The sequence below is a fragment of the Neoarius graeffei genome, chromosome 10, assembly GCF_027579695.1.
Source record: "Neoarius graeffei isolate fNeoGra1 chromosome 10, fNeoGra1.pri, whole genome shotgun sequence".
NCBI classification, from domain to species: domain Eukaryota; kingdom Metazoa; phylum Chordata; class Actinopteri; order Siluriformes; family Ariidae; genus Neoarius; species Neoarius graeffei.
The window spans coordinates 87,251,904-87,277,349 of record NC_083578.1 but is presented as its reverse complement, the minus strand read 5'-3'; the positions used below and the strand labels follow the sequence as shown (position 1 = coordinate 87,277,349).

Genomic DNA, 25,446 nt, shown 5'->3' with positions numbered 1-25,446 from the left:
TATTTCGTTTCTGCTCGTGAACCTGTACAGTCATGTGCGAGTGCAGTGCAGGTTCAAGAGGAAACCACAGAGATGTTTGTGTGTGTATTAAAGCGCCCCAAAAGATGCAGTTTGTTTTCTGGTGTTTTCCGCTTAGCTGCTTCAGATGCATGCAGTCGGTTATAGTGAGAATGGTGTGTGTGTGTGTGTGTGTGTGTGTGTGTACACGCGTGTGCTAATTTGTGCCGTGTGTGTTTACAGCTCGGCCTGCAGCGTTACCATGGAGTCGGCATCCTGGGCTTCAACTCTCCTGAGTGGTTCATCTCTGACGTTGGAGCGATTTTGGCTGGGTCAGTGTGTTATTTAGTTAGTTTATATCTCTGTGCATCTCTGCAATTCATAACACATGATACAAAAAGAATTACATGCTGCTTATCAGGCAATAAAAATTGTAATCATTGGCAAACAAAACACTTCAGGACGTGCTGTTATAGGAAACTAATCATCTTCAGGGTAGTAACAAGAACTCTGCATCATCACACCATCACATCAGTGATTATTTTCCTTTAACAGTATGACCCCAATGCTGTTACTACCAATACTACTATTACGAATATTAATAATAATAATGATGATGATTATGATATCAGGGATCGAAACGGGTGGTCGCCCACTCGCCAATGCGAGTTGGAAAGGGTACGGGCGACTAGTGACAGCATGTACTCGACCGAGTGGGCGACTGGCTCGCCACGCTATATTAGTGCTGTCAAGCGATTAAAATATCTAATCGCGATTAATGTCGCGACAGTCATAGTTAACTCGCGATTAATCGCAATTTAATCGCACATTTTTGTTACATAAAAAACCATTGTAATTCTCTTATCAGCATAAAAAAGTGAACGGGCTTGCTTTGTACCAATGTTTTTTTTTTTATTGCAAAGCATAACACGTCTTGACACAGCCACTGCAACGTGAAACCTAAGCCGAGCACCGGCGCGGGGCTAGCAAGAGAACCATGAGTGAAATGATCTACTGTTTGAGTTAGTCTACAGCTCTAATCAGAGAGACAGGTTACACAGTGACAGTAGGCTTGACATGCTTGATTATAATATAAAGTACACTATTATATTAAGTTTAAGTTGTTCATTGATAAATATTGCATTGAATCTGATCTTTACTGTTTCAGCTCACTTAACACATTTTGTACTTTTACACTTTCTGCCTGTTGATGCGTCACGCTGTCCAATCAGAGGCGGCCAAATTTGCATATTACAGGAAGGATTTCTGGGATAGCATTGAGTTTACAGTTCAGAGGGATCTGGCTTCTTTAGACGGTGTCTTCTTAAAACTGAATAAATATTTAAAAAGAGCCAAATGAGCCAGTCTTTTGAACGGCTCTTTTCAAAGAACGGATCACAAAGATGCGGATCCCATCAAAGAGCCATAAATCCCATCTCTACTAGTGTGCCCTGCCCGCGCTGGTTCTTTGGGGGGGGGGCAGAGGACTCTGGCTGTGCGGGGCGTGGCATTACAGTCTAGCTGCTATCGGTTTTCTAAGCAAAGTCTCTGTTCCAAGTTCCTGGCAGTTTCAAAAGCTTATGAAAAACCTACATCATGTCACAGAGCGTTAATCTCGCGATAAAAAAATTATCGCTGTTAAAATTGAGTCAAGTTAACGCGTTAATAATGCGACATTTTTGACAGCACTAATATATATATATATATATATATATATATATATATATATATATATATATATAAAATCTCAAACTACTCACTGCCTCGATGGTTTCTATCAACGATTCTCGCCCATTTTAAGCAGAACTTGGTCTATTTTACTGGGTTTTTTTTTTTTACGATAATTTCAATAGATTTTGTGAGACATTTGTCAAGTTGGCATAGACACGGGCGCCACCATATTGTTTACGTGTGCAGTATACGCCGCTACATGCAGCATGGCTGCGCGAAGTTTCGTTTCTTCCCGTTCATTTTCGTTGCTGCCCGTGAAGACGAATGTAACTTGAACCGCTATTGGTCAGATAGATTAGACCGCCGTGAAGTTTAAAAGTCCTCGGCTTGACATTTCTGACAGCTATCAAAACAAACGACTATTGCTCAACAAGTATGATGAGCCAGAGCAGCCTGCAGGTGATGAGAGGGAGTATGTGGCAGGAGATGTAGAGCCCCAGGAGAGACAGGATGAGGAGGTGGAAGATGAAGATGACGAGGAGGCGCAGCATGATGTGGTGTATGACCCGATAGATGATGATCTGGATGAGGGTTTCGAAGATTGTGATGATAATGAGATGACTGAGGAAGTTTATAGACAGTTGAAATTGATCACTCATGTATAATATGGTTGTATTATATGAATAAATATATAAAATCGGCTTGAAATTTGTAATTATAAATACGGACCAGTGCTACTCCATTCGGACCAGTACCTCTGAGAGGCACTTGTCCAAATGGACCAGTGCTCCCAAATTCCCGTTTCGATCCCTGTGATATGGTTGGTAATCTTGTTCATTCTTTGTATGGGTCACATAAAATGTCCGTTTGACCAAAATACAAACACTTTGAAACTTTTTTTTCTACTAATGACCAATTTTTCTGTAATAAAATGTAAAAATAGTACAAATTGAATCAGGTAATGTAATATTTTATTTTTTACACACAACCAGATGCGTCTTGTCTTTCTGTTTAGTTCCAAATATTTGCAGTTCTTTGTGGCTTCCTTTATATCCAAATTAATTTAAGTAGCTCCTGTTCCCTTCTTATAAATAAGTAGCCTAAGTTACTCACATAGTTGTGTGTTGGCCTGACAGAGGTTTTGCTGTGGGCGTCTACACCACCAACTCCCCGGATGCGTGTCAGTACGTCGCTGAGAACTGCCAGGCCAACATCCTCGTGGTGGAGAACCACAAACAGCTCCAGAAGATCCTGCAGGTAAAGACAGTCCATAATCTCAAGCTGCGTTCACACACATTTACAGTACATGCACAACCTCTGGGTGCAATTCAGGGTGTTTTTCTGAAATCGGATCGGTCCAATACATTGATGCTTCAATAATAAGTGAGTTTTGGTTTCGTCTCTACTGTAATTTCTGATGTTCTTGTACTGAGCTGGTGAAAGTTGATGTGCATTTAAGATGCGTTGAGGAAAAGCCATGGGAATTCTGATCTGACCGTTCTTATTCATTTCACATGGCCATGAATCAATGTCCTAGTCCTAAAGTTTCAGTACAGCAATACGAATTGAACATCAGATCAGCTGCTTTCAGTCGGTGTTTATAAATACTATTAAAGAAAATTACACCACGATACATGCGATATCTCCGCTAAGTGTATTGTTGTATAATTTATCACAATATCGATATTAAATTTTCATATTGCCCAGCCTTATGTTCAACATACAGGCTTCTTACTTAAATAACAAGAAGCTGAACAGAGCCTTGAGGCTGAATTTGGGGAGGGAAAAGGTTGATCATTTTATGTACAGGATTTTAAGGCTAATTCCTTTTAAGGCTAATTCCTTAGCCTTAAAAGCGTGACTATAGACATGAAGAACTGGCACATCACAGACAGGGCATGGGATGATTGAATGATGGTTTGCAATAAGAGAAGATGATGATGATGATGCAAATGTGCAAAAGTTCAACCGGGGTGTGTGAATACTTGTGCAAGGCAGCGTAATGTGTTTATACTTCAGATATGTATTGGTCAGGAGTATGCAGTCTAAGTCAGCATAAAGTGGGTGGAGTATATATATATATATATATATATATATATATATATATATATATATATATATATATATATATATATATATATATATTTTTTTTTTTTTTTGGAGGTGTATCATTTCCTGTGTGTTTTCTTATTTCAGATCCAAGACAAGCTGCCTCACCTGAAAGCCATTATCCAGTACAAAGACCCTCTGAAAGAGAAGAAACCAAACCTTTACTCGGTACAAATCATTCACTACATCTACACAAACACATGCACAATTTTCACTGTGAAGACCCATAATCTAACGGAGTTATCTTTTTTCTTTTGCCGTGTGTGCCTGTCCCTGTACAAAGTGGGAGGAGTTTATGGAACTGGGCCGCAATGAGCCCGATGCTTCGCTTGATGACATCATCGCGTCCCAGAAACCCAATCAGTGCTGCACGTTGATCTACACTTCAGGAACCACTGGGCAGCCAAAGGGAGTCATGCTGAGCCATGATAATGTGAGCTGAGCCCTGACACACACACACACACACACACACACACACAGAGTTCTTCTGTTTTAATCAGCACTATATCAATATCCACATAAAGTGGTAGTGTCAGTGCAGGGCGCTAAAACTTTTGCTTTGATTCTCTGTTGTAGTTGACGTGGACGGCGTTTTCGACGGCTCATACGGTCCACTTGTCGGAATCGACCCAGGAGGTGGTGGTGAGCTACCTGCCCCTCAGCCACATCGCTGCCCAGATGGTCGACATCTGGATCACTATGAAGGTCGGAGGAGCCGTGTACTTCGCCCAGCCTGACGCTCTCAAGGTGTGTGTGTGTGTGTGTGTGCGTGCGTGCGTGCTCTCACCAGTCACTTTGTTTTGCACAGTTATTCCTAATAACCATGTAGATGAAGGTCAAGAGCCTTAGTTAATGCTCTGATCAAACATCAGAATCGGTGAGATCGCTCTTTACAACCGTGCTGAGCTGGAAAGCATCTCAACACGTCAAACTTTGAAGCAGATGAACTACAGCCACATAACCACACTGGGTTTCACTCCTGTTAGCCAAGAGCAGGAATCAGATACTACACTGAATGCAGGCTCACCTAAACTATACATCTGAAGTTCGGGGGGGGGGACCCAAGATGTAATGCTATGTCCTATGTATTGTAATTCTGTCCATGTCTCAGGGCTCGTTGGTGAACACCCTGCGCGAGGTGCGTCCCACGGCGTTCCTGGGAGTTCCCAGGGTCTGGGAGAAGATGCAGGAGAAGATGAAGGCAGTAGGAGCCAAATCGTCCACTGTGAGACGGAAAGTGGCGTCCTGGGCCAAAAACGTGGGCCTGCAAACCAACCTGAGAAAGCTGGAGCAGTATGTGTATACACATACACACCCAGAATGAGGATGAATAAACTTGTTGTTTGTAGAGTTTAATTCTGTTTGTAAGGCAGATGCAGATGATGATTTTTATCTTCCTCCATTTCAGAAACGATGCAATGACCCACATGCCTCTGAACTATCGACTGGCCAAGCGTTTAGTGTTCAGGAAAGTGAGAAAAGCGCTGGGGTTGGATCGCTGCGTTCGCTGCTACACAGGTGCCGCGCCCATCACCAAGGACACGCTGGAGTTCTTCTTCAGCCTGGACATCCCGCTGTATGAGCTGTACGGCATGAGTGAGAGCACCGGACCACACAGCTTGTCCCTGCCTGAGGCCTCCAGACTCACCAGGTATACACACACACACCATTCATCTTAAGCACTTTATCCGTTTGTAATGTTGTCGAACATCCGTGAAACAAATTCCAGTTTTCACTTGCATTACAGCAGCTATAAACAATCCCTCCTGCACCGGCCTTTTTTTTTTTTTTTTTATAAATTTTTTTTTCCTCCTTTCCCCTTCTCTGAAGTTAAAAAAAAAATGCAGGAACTGCAAGACACTGGAGACACCCTCCATAACTCGTTTCCAGGTTAAATACATGTCCTTAGAGAAACTTTCACTCTATGAATGACCATGCTTTTTTTGCTTATTTTTTATTTTTTAAATTTTTTTTGCCTTTAAGTAGAGCATCTTCCGTGCAAGTCCCTGTGAACAAGCTGTTACTATGGAAACGATATTGATATAACAATCGCTTTATTATAAATTTGTGGTTTGTACTGATCCGCATGTTGTTTTTCTCGCCAGCTGCGGGAAGGTAATTGCAGGTTGCCAGACGAAGATCTTTAACCCCGACTCGGATGAAAACGGCGAGATCTGCTTTTGGGGCCGTCATGTCTTCATGGGCTACCTGAACATGGCCGACAAGACCGAGGAGGCACTGGACGCAGACGGCTGGCTGCACTCCGGAGACCTGGGCAAACACGACAAGGACAACTTTCTCTACATTACAGGACGCATCAAAGGTAGCATGCATGCATAGTATAATACACGCGTGTGCGCGCGCGCGCTTCAGGCAACGTATTTTAGAAATAAAAATGTAAAGTTTTGTGCTGCAGTTACAATGCTAATTTAACTAACATGTAGTGGAACGTTACAGCCACCAGTTTAACTCCAATTTGTAACCAAAGTTTAAATCTACAGTAATTTACTGCACTTGGTCTCAAAGATCTTTATTTAAAAAGAAGGACTTCAGTGCAGGGTTTAAAAAAAACAAACAAACAAGGAATTAAAGACCAGTCCCCCCAGGATTCCGCGGGCCTTTTTTGTGATTTGTTGCAGGCTAAAATGTCTGATGTTGCGGGGTTTTTCCAAAAAATTGCGATGAAAGTTGCGGTGTTTTTTAGGTTTTTGTTGTGATTACATTGCGGGAGGAAGTGAAAGTTGCGAGAAATTGTTGCGATTTTCTCTTTTTGTGATTTAAAATTGAGTGATATGTTAAATATTAAGTTATTACTGAAAAACTGTTGATTAAAAAAAACAAAGACACTGAGAAATGGTACTATAAACAACTTTACCAATATAAAAGATTACCAGGACTACAAAAATGCAGAAAAATAGGCTTTACTTATCCAAATGCACCTGTTGGTTCAAAAGTTAAAGTGCAGAGAACCTCACAGCACAACATGAAGTTACCTTCAAATATAATATAAATGCCTCAGCTTTCATGTAAAAAAAAAAATTAATACTAGTACTGTGTGCAGGCAGTCTCTCCTGAAGACTAAATTAAACAATTATAAGCTAATAAAATAAATGGCTCAGGCTTCGTAGAAGAAAAAAAACAATTTGAACAGAATCTCACAGTATGATGCTGAAGCTGCCTAAGCAATGGAAAATAAAATACCATTTTGGCAAAAATGTTGGCATCCATTAATATCTTGTATTAAGTAAAAAATAATGTAAAGTGCACACAGTCCTTCACTTTAAACATAACACACTTTCAGTAACACAATTTAAGCCTGCATAAACACTGACTCGCACATGCTGCTTCTCTTGAACGGAAACACGGAAGTAAGCAGTGTTGCCAGATACTGCTGATGTTTTCCAGCCCAAAATGTGTTCAAAAACCGCCCAATCTGGCAACACTGCGCACATACTGCTTCTCTTGAACGTCTACACGGAAGTAAGGCGGAAGGTAGTTTGTCGACGTCACCAACGATTGGTCAAATTTGCGGGAAAGTTGCGGTGATTGGATATAATTGCAACACCGCCCTGAATTCGCAGGGATTGGTTGAATTTGCGTTGAAGTTGCAAATCGCAACATCGCGAAATCCTGGAGGGTCTGAAAGACATTTAAAAGTCCTTGAGGGTTGAGGGCCTTTAGTCAAGGGATAATTAATGGTTAAGGGCCTTGAAGGGATCATTAATGGTTGAGGGCCCTTAGTCAAGGGATCGTCAATGGGTCGAGGGGCCCTTGGTCAAGGCATCGTCAGTGCCTCTGTAGCAGCTGTGAGCTGTAATAGTGTGTATATTACACCATATTGCAAACAAAAAAAAAATGCCAAGATCTGTTGTAAGTGCAGTTTTTAAAATGTGACTCGTGTGTGTGACAGAACTGATCATCACTGCCGGAGGAGAGAACATTCCCCCGGTGCCCATCGAGGATGCGGTGAAGGAGGCCATACCCATCATCAGCAATGCCATGCTGATTGGAGACAAGCGCAAGTTCCTCTCCATGCTGCTCACCATCAAGGTACATACACACCACTCGGGCTTGTGCTGTTTTACTGTAACAATCAACGACAGAGTGGTGTGTGAGGTGGAGTTGCTGTTACCTCATTGAAGCTCGCTTTCCTATAACACCACACCACTCTGTCTCAGTGTTCTATTCCTCTTCTACCACAGCAACATAAACACTAATAATGTGCTAAACAACGAGATGTCAAACTTTTTTATACAGTTGCAGTTCTCAACAGTACAGTCATTCCTGTAGTATGTCCCTGGGGTGGGTGGAACACTGAAGCGGAGGCAGGTGGGAAGTGATGTTCAACAGGGTTTTTTTTTTTTTAATTGGTAGATTTGCTTTTCAGCTTAACGTTGTCTTACACACACACAAAGCTCTGGTTGGGAGATGCCATCTCCTTGCTCTCCCCTCCTTTTCACTGCTCTGTCATCACTGTTGAAGACGCACACATACGCACGCGCATCAGTTGACAACAGGTGTGCTCACTTTGCCACTCCCCTTCCCCGGCCCTGCCCTCCATTCACAAGCCAATGCTTGACCATGCTCCTGCTGCCACATACCCCCACCGCCCGACTCAGGCCAGGGAGCCGTCCAGCCTGCAGCCGACTCCCCTCCCCTGGTGGGAGAGAAAGTCCGCCATTACCATCTGCACCTCCAGCCCATGGACCACCTCAAATTTGAAAGGCTGGAGGGCTAGATACCAACGGGTGATCCATGCATTGGCATGTTAATGTGGTGGAGCCACTGGAGCGGGGTGTAATCCGAACAGAGGGTGAAGGAGTGCCCCAGCAGGTAGTACCAGAGGGTGAGCCAGTCACTCCTTCTCAATGGTGCTGTACGTACTTTCTCGCATTGAGAGCTTGCAGCTGATGTACAGCACCGGAAGTTCTTCCTGCTCCACCTCCTGGGACAAAACGGCCCTCAGCCCTCTGTCTGACGTGTCCATCTGTAAAATAAAAGGGAGAGAAGTCAGGGGAGTGTAAAAGTGGCCCCCTACACAGTGCAGCTTTTACCTTGGTGAACGTCTGTTGGCACTGCTCCGTCCACTGGACCGGATCTGGTGCACCCTTTTTAGTGTGATCAGTCAGCGGGCTGATGACGTCCGAATAGTTGGGTATAAACCTATGATCGTAGCTGGTCTGCCCCAGGAACTGTCTCGCCCCCTTTTTGGTCTTGGGCTTAGGGCAGGCTGCAGTCGCTGCAGTCTTGTCAGTTTGGGGATGCACCTGCCTGTGACTCAAGTGGAAACCCAGATACCATACTTTCATCTGCCCAATTGCACACTTTTTCGGGTTAGCTGTGAGGCCCGTACGCCTCAGCAACTCCAGGACAGCCCTGAGGTGTTTTAGGTGCCACGGCATGCAGATGGAAGATTTTGTCCATGAGCCACTGTAACGTTGCGGGAGCACCAAATAACCTGATGGGAAGGGTGACAAATTGATGTAAGCATTTAAGCCCCAGCCAATCTGTCCCCAGAATCAGTGGGTGGGTGAGGCACGGGCTAACCGCCACTTCTACACTATGTTGTTCTCCCCAAAATTGGATGTGAACAGACACTAGCAGATATTTGTGAACATCCCTGTGCACACAAGATCATCAATTGTGCTCCCCCCAATTCCTCACCTTTAACCAGGCTTTGGTGGATTGAGGTCCGATTACAGCCAGAATCCACCAATGCGTGATTTTGTAACACTTTGAATACTCACCGGTATGCAATACACTGGCACAATCGAGGGCAGTCTCTGGCGCATCGGGGATCTGGACCATGGACCTCACCTCAACCGCTTGACACTAATCCTGGAAATGCCCAGACTCCCTGCAGCGCCAGCATACCGGCCCAGGCTTCACCTCTGCCTTCACCTCCGGGGATCACTCATCTGAGGGTGAGAAGACAGACACACAAGGGGGGGGACACCACGAGCTCAGTGAGCTGGCTGGGGGGGGGGGTCAGCTCCATTTCCACAGTGCAGGGACAGGACAAGGGGACAGTGGGGGCCAAATGTGAATGGCCGGTTGACCTCCTCCAGAGTCAGCATGCGCACATCCGCATAGTGATAGTGATGCTGCAGGATGGCTTACTTCAAGTTGGCATAGTGAAGCTGACTAGCAGCAAGCTGAGCTTCCCCGATCAGGACCGGCAAAAGACATGCTGCTCGTTGCTTGGCCAGCCACCCCATGCCTCTGCACCTTGCTCGAGGAGCATAAGGAAGACCTCCGGGTCATTGTGAGGGTGACATGGGGGTAGTCTGTGGATGTAGCATCCAGGGGCCCTGCTGATGTGAGCAGGTGCTGGAATGCCTGGCGATTTTCCTGCAGATCCTGCAGCAAGGCCTTGAAGTGTTGTGCTTGTTCCTTGTGCAGGGTGATCAGTGCTTGGTGTTGACTTTGCTGGGTGGTGGCAAGGGCATGAACAAGGTCTTTGAACTGGGAGGGCTCCATGAGCGGTTCCCTTCAGTGCTTTCAACACCAGTGTAGTATGTCCCTGGGGTGGGTGGAACATGGAAGCGCAGGCAGATGGGAAATGGTGTTCAACACAGTCCTTTTCATTGTTAGTTTTGCTTTTCAGCTTAACATTGTCTTACGCACAGAAGCTCTGGTTAGGAGATGCCGTCTCCTCACTCTCCCTCTCCTTTTAAATGCATGTCATCATTGTTGAATGAACACACACACACACACACACACACACACACACACACACCAATTGACAACAGGTGTGCTCAGTTTGCCTTTAACCTTCCCTGGCCCTGCCCTCCATTCATGAACTGAGACTTGACCATGCCCTCACTACCACAGTTCTCTTTCCAGCTTCTTTTTTTTTCCTCTCTCTTGAAGGTAATGGGGGGGGGGACCTCACAGCTTTTACTATTAACAAGAAACCAAAAAGTGTGAAACTGCTGTCCTGGAAACTGTCGGGGGGAAAAATGTAACTGACACTGGAGACTCCTTCCTTAAGTGTTAAATAAACATTGCCTTCTAGAAACACTTACCAGACCAATAACTGCACTTTTTTTATGCAGTTATGTGGACCATAACACCCTTCTGACCAATCAGATTCAAGGATTCCGCATTGATGTGGTAGAAGTATGTAATAAATAACTGATTTGTGATTTTGTTTGTTCAGAGTAAAGTTGTTTCCACTCGTATCCACGGTGGTGGACGGCACGGTGGTGTAGTGGTTAGCACGGTCGCCTCATGGCGGGAGGGTAACAGGTTCGAGCCCAGCGGCCAGCAAGGGCCTTTCTGTATGGAGTTTGCATGTTCTCCCCGTGTCTGCGTGGGTTTCCTCCGGGTGCTCCGGTTTCCCCCACAATTCAAAGACCTGCAGTTAGGTTGACATGGGGCGGCCTTGGGCTGAGGTGCCCTTGAGCAAGGTACCTGACCCCTGACTGCTCCCCGGGTGCTCTGGTGTGGCTGCCCACTGCTCTGAGTGTGTGCGTGGGTTAAATGCAGAGGATGAATTTCACTGTGCTTGAAGTGTGCATGTGACGAATAAAGGTTTCTTAGTTCTTTCTTAGTTGGTTGTTGTGTAGAAATTCTTGTTCACTGATGTGAGAGGTCCTTTTCATTCAGGGGGCCAGAAAGACTGATACTGTATGTTGCAGTTTGTTGCTTGTAGACACGTGAAGGGCAAAGACTCTGACTCGGATGAACGAATCACTAATCAGTTCAGTTTGTTTGTTTTGGTGATTTCATTTGAAAAGATTCATTTGTTCATTCCATCTCTATTGTTGTCATAACAGTGCAGGATGGTGTACGCTGAAAGTTAGCTCTTTAATTAGCTACAAACATGGAGAATTTTGTGAATTGTTTACATTCTATATAAGGGTGCCATCCAGTTGTGGTTCTGAACGTGAACCTGTTCCATGAAAAGGCCCCCCCCCCCCCCCCCCCCCTTTCCTCTCAAATCATCTCGCAGATGCTCGACTGATCTGAAAGTCTTGTTAAACACAACGGAAAGCGTTTAGCATGGTGATGAGTAGTTCCTGCTCTGGATGTTTTCAGTCCGGTCTTAATCTTACTGATGTTGAGGTTTTGAGACATATATTTTCTCAGGAGCTCAGGAAAAAGTCCTGATGCAGCAAAAATCCTGTTTACTTGTATGCTTTGATGCTCCACAAAACATTAACAAGAGCCATAATTCTGTACAATTGTCATCTTTATGGACTGTCATTATAGTCATTAGGTACCAGTTAAATTCCCTGTTGTTGTAAATATGAGATAATGAGAGAATGAAATGATTGCATTCTCGTGTATGTGCTGTTTGTCTCCACCTGTTGGTGGATTTCAGTAACTGCACTTTCCTCACTGACAGAACACCTTCACTTCATCTGATGCACTTCTTTGAGATGAGCAATTAAATTACATCTTGCTATTAGAGATGCAAATCAGTGTCTGTAACTGACTCAGTGATTTTATTCAAACTAAAAATGTGTAGCATTTCGAAAAAATAACGAAGGAACACATCACAAGCCAGGGAAACGTTCTAATTTTCATCATAACGAAAAACTAAAGAACTTTAATTCCCTTTTAAAAGGGAATTACATGCACAGTTTCTAGAAAAATACACAATAAAGACCACAACAGCAGTAACGTTCATGTACAAATGGATCTGAAGGCTGATTTTTACCTAATCTGCATTTCGTAAAGACTACTATCAGATCACTACTACTTTATTCCACAGCACTGTTCTGCGATAGTTTTCGTTTCTTTATTTTATCATACTTTATTGCATTTTTACTGCCTTTATCAAAGCAGTTAATCGCACGGCTGTGTAAATGACTACAGACTATAATGTTAATGCAGAATGTCTTTGGGGGGTTAGTTTTTAATTTGTAATTCAAATAAAGTATTTAAAATGACAGAGTATATGAAAAAAAATTGACACATTACAGGAGACTGGAAGTTTTGACTTGTATCTCCTGTTTGTCACTCGTTCCCCCACCCCCCCCTGCCCTTCATGTCTGTCTCCTTTCTCTTTGTGTGTCTTTTTTTTTTTCCCCCCCGTCTTTGTGGTTCCATCTTTATCTTTTTGTCTTATGTTTGTCCCTCTGTCTGTCTCTCAGTGCCAGGTAAACAGTGAGACAGGTACCCCGGAGGATGAACTCACCCCTGAGGTTGTGGAATGGTGTAGGAAGTTGGGCAGCTCATCCACACGGGTGTCGGAGATCTGTGGGGGACACGACCGCCTCGTCCACGCCGCCGTCCAGGACGGCATTAACAGAGTGAACGAGAACGCCACGTCCAACGCCCAGCGCATCCAGAAGTTCACTATCCTCGAGCAGGACTTCTCCATCCCTGGAGGAGAGCTTGGTATGTGTGTGCGCACGTGTGCGAAAGCGTGTATTTCATGTGTAAATATTCATGTAATATTTTCGTTATAAACGTGTAAGACGCACAAGTGTATTTATTATCCAGTGTTGTACCACTGCACTAGTTTGCTCTCCGTTTATGCATTCTAAAGAATCATTAGATAAATTGGTGAGATTATTTTCTATGTAGCTGTTTATGGAACTTGATAAATGAAGTTGTATGTTATGTAATAGATTGCTGATTACTGTTAGTTCTGAGGACATGTTTTAAGGAGCAGTTTAACTCGATAACGTCTGACGCGCATTAGAAAATGGCGGCCCATCTGTTTGTTTACAAAACTTTTCCATATACTGTACATACACAAGAATCACTTTTGATGATGTTTGACGTGGTCGCGAAAGTCTGACCTAAATCTTACATCTTGCTGATTCTGATACAAATTTGCTTACTCCTTTTTATTTTTTTTACATTTGTTTTTGCATTTCAAATTAGAATAAACAGTGAGCTTTAAACTCATTCATCCAGCTTCGGTACACGATTTACGTATTCCATTCCGGGTCACGGTTGATCCAGAGCCAAAACCCGGAAATGCTGGACGCAAGGCGGGAAAATTCACACCGGATGAGGTGTTAATTCACCACGCGCGCGCGCACGCACGCACTCAGAGCTAGTGTAGTCGGTCCAGCTAGCAACATGTTTTCGAGAGGAGGGAGGAAACTGGAGAACCCTGAGGAACCCTACATGCGCAGAGTTCCTCATGTTCTTCCCAAGCAACAACCTGAGCTCCGGGTTGAACCTTTTAGTTTATTGCTTTCATGTGCGTTATTGGTTTTATAATTTTATAGCGGAGCTCCAGCAGAGCACCATACCTAAAGAAAAAATGGAAAACCCATCGAGTCGATTTTTTTTTTTTTGTGGTTTGTCAGTGTACGTGTACCACCAGTCATACACACCGCCGAGTGGCCAGTGCTAGCCAGTAAAGAAATAAAACAAAAGAGACTGGCTATGATATAAGAAAATTCTACAACCCAGAAACAGATGGGAGCTCTGCTTTTAGGCAGTGCCTAAATCTATGTATTAGGAATTGTTTTACAGGAAGAAAAATTATTCACAATCTCCTTTGCAGTACCTCAGTAATCCACCGGGTGGCAGCATTTCACTGAAAGTTGCATTTTAGTGATGATTGCAGAGTAAATGCCATGAAAGTGTCTTTGGCTTCTTCAGCATTGGAAATAAAAATAAGGAAGTATGTTTAGTGTTAACTGTACGAGCAAGCTAATTGGTTGTGTTCTTTCTCTCTCTCTCTCTCGCTGTCTCACTCTCAGGCCCCACTATGAAGCTGAAGAGACCGGTGGTGCTGAAGATGTACAAAGAGCAAATCGAGAACTTCTACAAAGATGCTGTGACCCCGAGCAACCCTGAGAACCCGCTGCCTCCTAAATGAGATCCATACCAAAGAGCAAAAACACACGCGCCTTCTGTCTGTATCCATGTCGCTTCTCGTGTAAATGACTGTGTGTGTGACGGAGTGTAACGTTCCCCATGTGATGTTTTCCAGCTAATTCTCTCCTGCATTTGTGATTTAGTTTATTTTCTCCATTATGCTTGCTTTTTTTGTTTGTTTGTTTTTTGCAAGCATGATGCTAAAGAAACACGAGCGAGCTCCGTAATGGGCCGCTGCCAAGCAACTTTGAGGTTCTTCACGAGTGTAGTATCGGTTATTTATTTATTTCCGAGGTGTGATGAAGTTCGTAGGAGAGCCATAGACTTGGTGCCAGTTCATCAGGAATGTTCAGGAATCTGAGCTGCTCATGTTTACACTGTGTATCTATTTATAAACTGCTTATTTATGGTTTGTACGTATGCCAAAGCATGAATATTGAAGGAAAACAAAACTTGTGTAGCTGGAGTGTTTTTCAGTCTCGTCCTGCTCTTGTTGCTCTGGAGTATGGAAGAATCGAGCATTCTAGATTTAAAGATGGTGTTGCACCAATTCTGTATTCAGGTCTGTCTCTGGATGAAAAGATGGACTATCCTCTTTCTCTGAGAACGTTCCACAGGGACACTTGGAAATCCTGGCAGTGTGTTGAATGTAGAGACTCAATTCCAAATGTGCACATTCAGGAGAAAATGTACCCGAAATGCTGAGGTTTTCCAGGCATTCTCTTGTTTAGTCCAACACCCGAAAGGGTTCATTAGTTTGCGCTTCTAGAAGAACCTGTGGCATTTCTATAAAACCTTAGGAAGGTCCCAAATAGAACCCAGTTACGAAGCTGGAACCATTCACCTTTTGGTGGTGGGGGAATCCACACCTTTCTGAAAGGGAAAACCTTTGGTGATGGGTTCTACTTGGAAACACTTCAAGTAAAACTCAATTACAAAGCCGTAACCACTGACCATTAAAAAAAAAAAACCAGGAAATTTTCTGAAAGGCTCCAAGTAGGATTGAGAAATGAAGCTGGAACCATTGAGGAACCATGACTCTGAGAGGGAAAACCTGTAGTGTAGAGTTCTATAGGAGTAGTGTGGGTTCTACTTGGAAATCATTTGAAACTTTCAGAAATGTTAGAAATAGAATCCATTTAGAACAGAACCATTAACTTTCCAAAGAACCCTTAAAGAACTCATTTCCTCCTTTTTAAAGGACAATGTCTTCTAGCCATATAATAATTTATTATTATTATTTTTTTTTTTAAAGAAGTGATCTTTAGATGTGTTCTGGAGGAAAAAAAAAAAATCTGGAAAAATGGGATTCCCCCGGGGAATTAAAGGGGTGTTTTTTGATGGAACCCTAAAAAGTTCTCATTTCAAACCCAAACAATATAAAATTTATCATTGTTTGAATCTTTATGATTAGGCTAACGAAGCATGACTTTCCCCCGATTTCTTCCTGTTTTGAGGTTGGTGTGTGTGTAGCATTGACAGCAGGTGTAGAGAATGAAAGCAGTCCGGTTTTCCGACACACTGAATTGATGCCAGTGCGAACAGCAGGGGTTTTCAGGTCGGTTGATGTTTTTGCACTATTTATTGCTCGCTCCTCTTGGGTGTTAGTTTGGTTTCTTGGATTTTGCACCAGCAGCAGATTTTAAAGCCACAAAATCACATCACTAAAGCCATGAATGTTTTTTTTCCTTTTTTTCTTTTCTTTCAGCCATGTTTTATGTTGAAACATTTATATGCAGGGTCTTTTCTTTTTATTATTATTATTTTGCCTAGCAGATTGCTGTGAACTTGTTAAATATTGTAAATACCTTCATGCTTGATTTGTTCTGCGTGTACGTGTTTATCACATCAGCAACCAACCAGCTCCTGTTGTCTCGCGTCATTTAATATCAGCTTCAAGAAACGAAACTTGGCATGAATGAAGTCAACATTAAGAACCTGCTTTTGATAATTTGGCATGTGATATACAGCAGTGTGGGGAAACAAATGTGTACAGTGCTAAAATATAAAAATTTGACAATAAACCTTTTCTTTGCTGTTTGTCTTTTGTTGTGGTTTGTGTGGAAATCTGAGGTAGAGAGCGACCTGGGGGAAAGAAAGCGCCCCTTAACTCAGAATTCCTACTCAGGACCTCGATGGTCTCAACTCTGAGTTCTGTAAGTGACGTCAGATCAACACGGCTGCTCACATACAGATGATGTTCACCTCATCTCTCATCTCATTATCTCTAGCCGCTTTATCCTTCTACAGGGTCGCAGGCAAGCTGGAGCCTATCCCAGCTGACTACGGGCGAAAGGCGGGGTACACCCTGGACAAGTCGCCAGGTCATCACAGGGCTGACACATAGACACAGACAACCATTCACACTCACATTCACACCTACGCTCAATTTAGAGTCACCAGTTAACCTAACCTGCATGTCTTTGGACTGTGGGGGAAACCGGAGCACCCGGAGGAAACCCACGCGGACACGGGGAGAACATGCAAACTCCACACAGAAAGGCCCTCGCCGGCCCCGGGGCTCGAACCCAGGACCTTCTTGCTGTGAGGCGACAGCGCTAACCACTACACCACCGTGCCGCCCCTGATGTTCACCTGATTCTAGTAATTTATAATAATTTTGTAGAAATTTGTATTATGCAGAGGTGGAAAGAGTACTAAAATATTATACTCAAGTACTGTTACTCTGATGAAATTTTACTTAAGTACAAGTAAAGTTACCAGACAAAAAATCTACTCAAGTAAAAAGTAGATCATTTAAAATGTACTTTGAGTAAAAGTAAAACGTTACTTTTAACAATGGGTGTTTTCTGCCTCCATTGTGTTGTGCAAAAATGAAAAAGAAGAGGAAACAAGGATATATGTACATCTCAACCTAGATGTTTTATTTAAAGGAAGCGTATCAAATTGAATGCTTAGGATAATGCTGCATTAAAACTGAGAAACAAAAAAGGTCAATACACACAGTCACGTCGTTTACATCGCCCTGACCACACACAAAGCATTGTACACGAAATATGAAAGTGAAATGTTGCACCGAAATCTCGTAGCTTGCCTGTGTGCACTGTGTTACTGAACAATTCAATTCAAACATTATTTGTTTTGCTTAGTATTCCTTTCTGGCCTGTTGGATGTAGAATGGTAGGAGGACTGATCATGTCAGGTTGGCGAGCTAACTTGCTTGCATGATTAGGCAACCGAATAACAGACTAGTTACCGTTATGTTACAGTACCAACAGGTTGCTACTTCAACATTAGCAATGCCATCCACTATTTTTGGAATATAACCAGCCTATTGTCGGTTTTACTATGGAAAGGAAACATTATGATCAGGGGCGCAGATACATTTTTTGAACTGGGGGGGACAAAGCTGCCAGCAAACCAACCCCAACCTCGATATGCCTGTCAAACTTGTTGTGGGTAACCATAGCAAACAAGCTCGAGCTCGCAACCTGTGCAGTCTGTGCAGCTCAACCAACTGAATATCAGTCTTTGTTTTGTTTTATGTGAGTTGTTGCAACTATGTATGTACTGCTGTGCACCTCAATAAACCGAATGGTAATTAGTCTTTTGATTTTTCTGTGAGGTTTGCCTTATGCAAAGAAAGACAGCATAGACGTTTTTTCCTCCCTATAAATGGGGGGGACCGAATGAGGTGAATTTAAATCTGGGTGGGACGAATCCCACCCTCTATCTGCGCCCGTGATTATGATGCCAATGACAATACTTACCTCAACATGCTTGCGCAGATTAGACGTCGAATTTTTGTATGCCGCAATGGTTGTCTTCTTGGGCACACATAATCTGCATTGCATAATGAAACTGTCACCCCTTTTCTCTACGAAGCTGAAGTGATCACGTATGTAGGGCCAGGGGTGCACTTCATTACTGGAAGAAATTGCGTTTTCTGCAGGGTCGTCCACCACAGGTTCCTCGGTCTCCTCCATGTCCGCAGGGGCGCTTTATCAACACCCGTGGCCCAGGCCCCTCATAGGCTACCTGTCAACCCTACCCTTACCGTTGGCCAGGAAAACACACTTATTTTATTTGCAATACGTGTCAAGCATTTACTGTGTAAGCGCGTAATTAGCCTAGAAGCCTACGATAGGTTACGTTTGGCTCAGCGTAGCTGCGCAAGGCCCACGCTCACATCGCTCAACACATCCGACCACAGAGGGAGAGAAGAACGCGCGCATTATCATTACAGAGCCAGTTCTGATTATTACCACGGACAGGACAGTGATACTGCGTAACTTTCACGCAGGGGCATGGCCAGAGATAACCACACAAGCGCGCGTGCGCTAATGTAGACCTATGTGTTGTAAACATAAAACACACACACCTACAGACAAATCCTTTTAAAAAATAAAATACATAAAAATAGCTCGGCGGCATGAAAACAAACATTCACTGCAAGACAAGGTGCCCTAGAATCGCCATCAGTTTTTAATATCTATATGGACTTTTTTGTCAGGATTGCACAGCATGAGATATCAAAACTGTACCCAGATACAGGCTTCAAGTTCAGATATTGCATTCCAAATGAGGTATCCACAAGAGAAATGCGTACGAAAGCACGAGCATCAGGAGAGGGTTGCATAACAGAGATTCTATATGCAGATGATCAGGCCATACTCGCTGGATCCATCGAGGAGCTTCAGAATATTCTTCAGTTGTATGATAAGACCTACACCCGCTTTGGTTTACAAATATCATATGTCAAAACAGAAACAATGGCTTTTAACGTCAATGAGGATATCAAATGTAAACCAAGTATCATTTCCCTTGGCGGCACTAATATTAAAAACGTCCGCACCTTTAAATATCTTGGTTATAATGTCAGCAACTGTGATGAATCCTCACACTTCCTGCATGCTAGGATAAGTGCTGCATTCGTGAAATGGAATGAACTGAAACACGTTCTAACCGATCACCGAATACTACTAAAAACCCGTATAAAGTTCCTAGTGGCATGCGTTCGATCTCGTCTCCTGTACAGCATACAGGCATGGCAACTATCATCCAGTGAAATTCACAAAATTGAGGTAGTGTGGCACAGCTTCCTAAGGAAAATGATTAAAGGTGGATATAAACGAAAGAATGCCCCTGACCAAAAGAACACTACAAATGAAAATATAGACTGGAGCTACAAGATGTCCAATGCTGACCTCTGGAAACTGACAGGAACCCAGGATATAAAACTATCCTGCTATGTACAACAACTAAAATATATTGCTCACGTTTGCCGGATGGGCAATAACCAAGTGCAAAAGCAGCTCCTGTTTGACAAAAATGGTTACAAATGGACGAAATGGGAAAATCTGCTGGGCATAGACACCCAACAGATAAGACGTATGATGATGGACAAATCAAACTTTGAGCAACTGCTGCAACTGCTACAGCAGAAGCACCCCTAGAGAGTTTAACTTTTGACAGGGGAACATGATGATGATGATGAAGGTACTTGGCTCGGTGGCCACATGAAACGTAAACACCATGGACAGCGGCCAAACTCATAACTCTACAAACCAAAATACACGAAACCAAGTCCTACTAGGGTCTATTTTACCAATCTATTTTCAAGCATCATGCAAGTCTTCCTTCTCCTTGAATAAGACCGTGCATTCAACTGCCTTTTTGACATGACTGCATCGAAATACCACTTGCAACAATATTTCACGCACTCCATCAAGAAAAAAGTTAAACATGATGAACACGGGCATACTGTTCTGAGCATACGATTTTTTAAAAAGAAACTAGCTACATCAAAGTCCTTCAATAAACCCATCCTTTAGCGCAAATGAGCTTAACCTAGTTCAAAGCATGACGCTAGCAGTAGCTGCATAAGGCAAAATCATGTGGGCCTTTTGTCAACAACAAGCCACGGCGGGCAAACATTAATAATCAAGCGTCCTTACCTTAAAACGTTGTCTTGACCACAGAACTTCTCAAGTATTTCACTTAAATCCACACGGGTTAACAACACACCCAACACAGCTAGCGAGAAATGTGGATCTGCGCTAGCTTTGTATTGCTATTCCCCTCAGTATGCTTACTCTGTCTGCTGCCCGAACTGTGACAATTATAGGCTACAATCTTTTCATCAATTTCTTCAGTAGATGCCGTTTTAGACATTTTATTATCCCCATCGAAATATGCTATTATACTAACAGGATTATAACTCAAATCACACGACACGTATTCAAATCACAACTGATTTATTTTACTGTTGGACAGCATATCTAGCCTAGCTGCACATAGCCTAGCTGCTGGTAGGCTGATAACTGATAAGTCGCTGATATTCTGAACAGATTGGTGATCCTTACCTTAAAAAAGTCTGTGACTTTACTAGGCAACGATTCTATCATTACCTGCATCTCTCTCTTTTTTTCCTTTTATGCGCCCCGCTAACATGTGAACACTTCATCTTTCAAAGCCTCTAAATTTGTGTCTCAGTAGTCTGCAGTCTTTGGCACGCTTTCGTGCGTGACGTTACATTTTGTTACATTTTATTCTGGTCCAGTTGTGGGTGTTCGTTTCGCGAACCACATCCACCATGTCTCTTACAGCAGGCTACTGTGCGCTCATTTATTTCTAACCTTATTTCTATCCGTACATTAATGTAGGCCCACGATTCCGACAGTTTATTATTTTATTAATATTACAAGGCCCCTGATTGGCTGTGGCCCAGGGGCTTGAGCCCCCCGAAGCCCCCCCTTAAAGCGCCGGTGCATGTCCGCCATCGTCTGTGTGAGACTCTCGCGCGCGACAACTGTCCTTCCCGTGATTCATTTCCAGAATGCATTTCCCCTTCTCCGTTTTAGCCTTTTTTAAATTTTTTATTTATTTTTTTTTACTCAGTAACGGTTGTGATGTAAAATGTACCAAAGTACACTACTTAAAAGAAAACATACTTAAGTAAAAGTACACTCTTTAAAAATTACTTGAAAAAGTATAAGTACACAAAAAAGCTACTCAAGTACAGTAACGCGAGTAATGTAATTCGTTACTTTCCACCTCTGGTATTATGTGAGTTTATACTCCCCCCCGATTCATAACAGAATGGAAATCTTGGAGTATTTGGAATCCTGTTGCAATAAGTAAAATTAGACCAGAATTAAATTCCTAGTGTATATTTAAAAAAAAATTACATGCTTGAAATATTCAGATTTTTCTATTCCATTCAGAAAATATTTTTTGCAGTTTGTTGTAAATATCTACCACATACTACATTATCAGTAGACCTTTTATATTTTTAGATGTAAAAAAATATAAAGTTTTGGTTCGAGGAATGGCATATGATCTTTGACCTAGAGTTTCATGTGGTTATGATGTCATGCCTATTGATATTTATTGGTAAACTAGAAATTATTAATACAAACAACAACAAATGATTAACAAAATGTGATCTACAAAAATGCTTAAAGTGGAATAGAAATTTTATTTTAAAAATAAAAAGGTCAAACATCAGTTCATTTGTTTACAAACATTTGAATTACTTCATTTACATAAACACAGACATCAATATTTGTATATAAAATGTCTATGTAAAACAAATTTTAAATAAAACTATTTTGTTAACTTAATACCACATATTTATTTTTAATAAATAATCATCTGGATATTGATAATTGTGGAACGGTGTCGATAACTGTGGAACGGTGTCACGTGATCTGTAATCAGGAATCAACTTTTAATTTTTCCCCCCAGTGGAAGTTTGAGTAATTATTCATGCACAATTTATATATCGAAAGTCTTTTCTACTTTTGCAATGGCCAAAAGGTCGTTAAGGTGTCGATAATTGTGGCCGCCGTTTTGTCTAGTTTTGACCACAAATATGAGCCAAAGTATTTAAGTGAATGTTTTCCCATAATGCACAGTGTTGAATCTGTTGATGGAAAAAATATCTGAATTTCTGAGATATGAACATGGTGATCTTCCAAACAGGTCTGTTATATGAGCAGGCAGCATGTCTTTCTTTACTGTATACATCATTATTGCATCATAGTACATCATTCATACATCATTCAAAATGCACACAGCTGCCTTGTACTATATATACAGATCACCTTTTAAAAAAACAACACACTAACGAGTCAAATTCCAATTTTATTTATGTATGTATTTATTTGGTCTTTTGAAATTTGACATTTGCATAAGAGCAGCTTTGGAAAATTGCACAAACAGAAGCAGAATCGGAAGCAGAAGCAGGTGGGGGTGGGGGGGGGGTATAATTGAGTGTTGCACAGTACACATTCACAATTTTGGTAACCACCAACAGAACAAGTTTCAGAACTGGTTAGAAAATGACTTCAGAAGAACGACCCAGTGTTATTGGATTTTTCGAGATGAAAACCAATAGTAAGTCATTGACTGTAGGTGTATATATAGACTGTATCAACAATGTAATCTGTCGAATTATGTTGATGTGCAAAAAACGCTCCGGGTGGCCTGGTTATGTTGGATTTACAGCGTAGGGTCTGTATGGTTAGTGTGCCAGACTTGCTCAAAAGTTTGACTGGTTTAATGAATATCTACAGTGGCGGTCTGTTTGTCCTGACTAAGTTTATTAACAGGTGTTCATGTCGACACCAATAATTGCCCTGACATAATTGAATCATATGTTTTAATGCTATATGTAGCCTATGCAGAACCAGCCTGCTGACCATCCCATAGCCAGCCTTTGGCATATTAGTCACATATAGGTATTATTATTATTATTTTGGTTTTGCCATGCAATATTCATATCAACAGATGCGCTGCTGAAGTCCACTGAGCCTGGATGCACTGGAGAAAATGTCTGTGTGTGAGAGAGAAAGAAACTTGGAAGACTTATTTATATGATCATAGTCTTGTAAGATGGGATGTTATCTGGGATTTTGAATGTTGTAATCGAATAATGTAGCTTAGAATTTGTCTTTGTGTTCCTAAAGGAGAGATATATGAGTGTGAAATGATGTATTTTTTATTAAACTGATAATAAATTTTACTAGTGATTTTAAAAGTCAATTGGCACATGCCTCAGTTTCCTGAGACATTATGGGTGTTGATAATCACTTAATAATGAGACAGAAACTGAAGTGAATTACATAAATTTAAAAAATAGCAGTGGAAAAATCAGTAATAAAGATGTCAACCTTTGAATGCGCTTGGGTGATAATATTTCTTGTAAAGTTAGATATAACCTCGCCAACATATAGAGCTTTGCGCCGTCTCGTGATCCCCATAGCATGTTTTGAAGTATGTTCTCTAACAAGCTCGAGCTTCTTCCAGGGACGGGTGTATTCGTACTGAAATCATGCGACATTGGAATTACACACAGCTTGACTCCATTCAGCAAAATATCTACCTTCTGATGGCTAATTTGTATTGATTTTAATATTCTGGCCTATTTTGTGTGGATTTATGACATGATCCTAATAAAGTGTTAGGAGTTGAGGAGGGGGTGAATACTTATGCTAAGTGATTTCAGGAGGAATATGTGAGAATATATGTGGCTATTGGGGGCCAATATTTAATCAACTCTCCTTGGCTCCAAAAATGGACTGGAGGGAGTTTTAGAGGTAAATGGTACATGTACTAGGGTTTAGAGAATCTTTTTAGTGCATTCAAAAAAGGGAGATGCAAAGTTGTATTTTTATTTTTAAAATAAAAATAAATTTTTTCACACAGGGTGCACAGACTTTTGCATTCAACTGTAGTATGGACCAAACAAGTTGCTACCAGTAACTGATTTGATGTTAAAGTATATTTTACTGATGTTAGCCTTTCTTTCATGAACTTTCTATTTCTTCGTGATTTGATTTTCATCTCATCTCATTATCTCTAGCCGCTTTATCCTTCTACAGGGTCGCAGGCAAGCTGGAGCCTATCCCAGCTGACTACGGGCGAAAGACGGGGTACACCCTGGACAAGTCGCCAGGTCATCACAGGGCTGACACATAGACACAGACAACCAGTCACACTCACATTCACACCTACGCTCAATTTAGAGTCACCAGTTAACCTAACCTGCATGTCTTTGGACTGTGGGGGAAACCGGAGCACCCGGAGGAAACCCACGCGGACACGGGGAGAACATGCAAACTCCACACAGAAAGGCCCTCGCCGGCCCCGGGGCTCAAACCCGGACCTTCTTGCTGTGAGGCGACAGCGCTAACCACTACACCACCGTGCCACCCCGTGATTTGATTTTATTAAATAAAAGTAAGCCGAGTGGCCGGGTGTTCGTATTACCCATGATGCGCTTATCTTACAAATGTTATCCTGCGTCCTAACTAGCTGATTAGCAAGCCGCAGAAAACTTTACAGCAAGGCAAAGTTTTGAACTTTGGTATAACCTGGACTCGGGATCATCACCTAAACCACAATTTCTTCCTGATATTTATTTGAATAAGAACTGTTCTTTGGTGTACATAGTGTCTGACTCTCTGACCTGCAGATCCTAACTTTCTGGCCCCAGGCTCAGCTCTGTGGACGTCGCAGAGGGACGGTGAGGTGAAGCTGAGGATGGGTGATTCAGGGCCGGCGGCTGAAGCTCCTCTCACCGTGAACCAGCTGTTCACACGTACCGTGGAGCGATTCGGCGACCGGCTGGCGCTCAGCTGGAAAGAAGGAGAGGAATGGAGGAAAATGAGCTACAAAGATTATTACAAAGACTGTCGGACCGCTGCCAAGAGCTTCCTCAAGGTCAGGATAGAGAAATGACTGCATGTGAGCGAGAGAGAGAGGGAGCTGATCATGATGTGTATATTTTATATTAAATTTTGAAATGTCGTTCCATATTCGTGGAATTTTTATGCCGAAATGGAAAATTGTCTCAACCCTAGATGGAGAATTTTATTCTGAAATGGTCACTGACACGAACCTGAGCAG

General features: G+C 42.4%; 2 protein-coding genes across 4 annotated transcripts in view; both read left to right on the top strand.

Moving 5' to 3' along the window:
- LOC132893413 (long-chain-fatty-acid--CoA ligase ACSBG2-like) overlaps window positions 1–16,611 on the top strand; it is a 63,353-nt gene extending 46,742 nt beyond the window's left edge. For all 3 annotated transcript variants that reach the window (XM_060932530.1, XM_060932529.1, XM_060932528.1), the window contains exons 5-15: window positions 241–329; window positions 2,805–2,925; window positions 3,865–3,945; window positions 4,061–4,210; window positions 4,354–4,524; window positions 4,889–5,070; window positions 5,186–5,428; window positions 5,883–6,100; window positions 7,688–7,827; window positions 12,882–13,128; window positions 14,454–16,611. In XM_060932530.1, the coding sequence (XP_060788513.1) occupies window positions 241–329; window positions 2,805–2,925; window positions 3,865–3,945; window positions 4,061–4,210; window positions 4,354–4,524; window positions 4,889–5,070; window positions 5,186–5,428; window positions 5,883–6,100; window positions 7,688–7,827; window positions 12,882–13,128; window positions 14,454–14,572 (1,761 nt within the window). In that variant the 3' untranslated portion in view covers window positions 14,573–16,611. The remainder of the gene's footprint in view (window positions 1–240; window positions 330–2,804; window positions 2,926–3,864; window positions 3,946–4,060; window positions 4,211–4,353; window positions 4,525–4,888; window positions 5,071–5,185; window positions 5,429–5,882; window positions 6,101–7,687; window positions 7,828–12,881; window positions 13,129–14,453) is intronic.
- A 6,266-nt stretch (window positions 16,612–22,877) lies between these two features.
- The window catches only part of LOC132893564 (long-chain-fatty-acid--CoA ligase ACSBG2-like), a 28,847-nt gene continuing 26,278 nt past the window's right edge, over window positions 22,878–25,446 (top strand). The window contains exons 1-2 of the mRNA XM_060932757.1: window positions 22,878–22,932; window positions 25,013–25,260. Of these exons, the coding sequence (XP_060788740.1) occupies window positions 22,878–22,932; window positions 25,013–25,260 (303 nt within the window). The remainder of the gene's footprint in view (window positions 22,933–25,012; window positions 25,261–25,446) is intronic.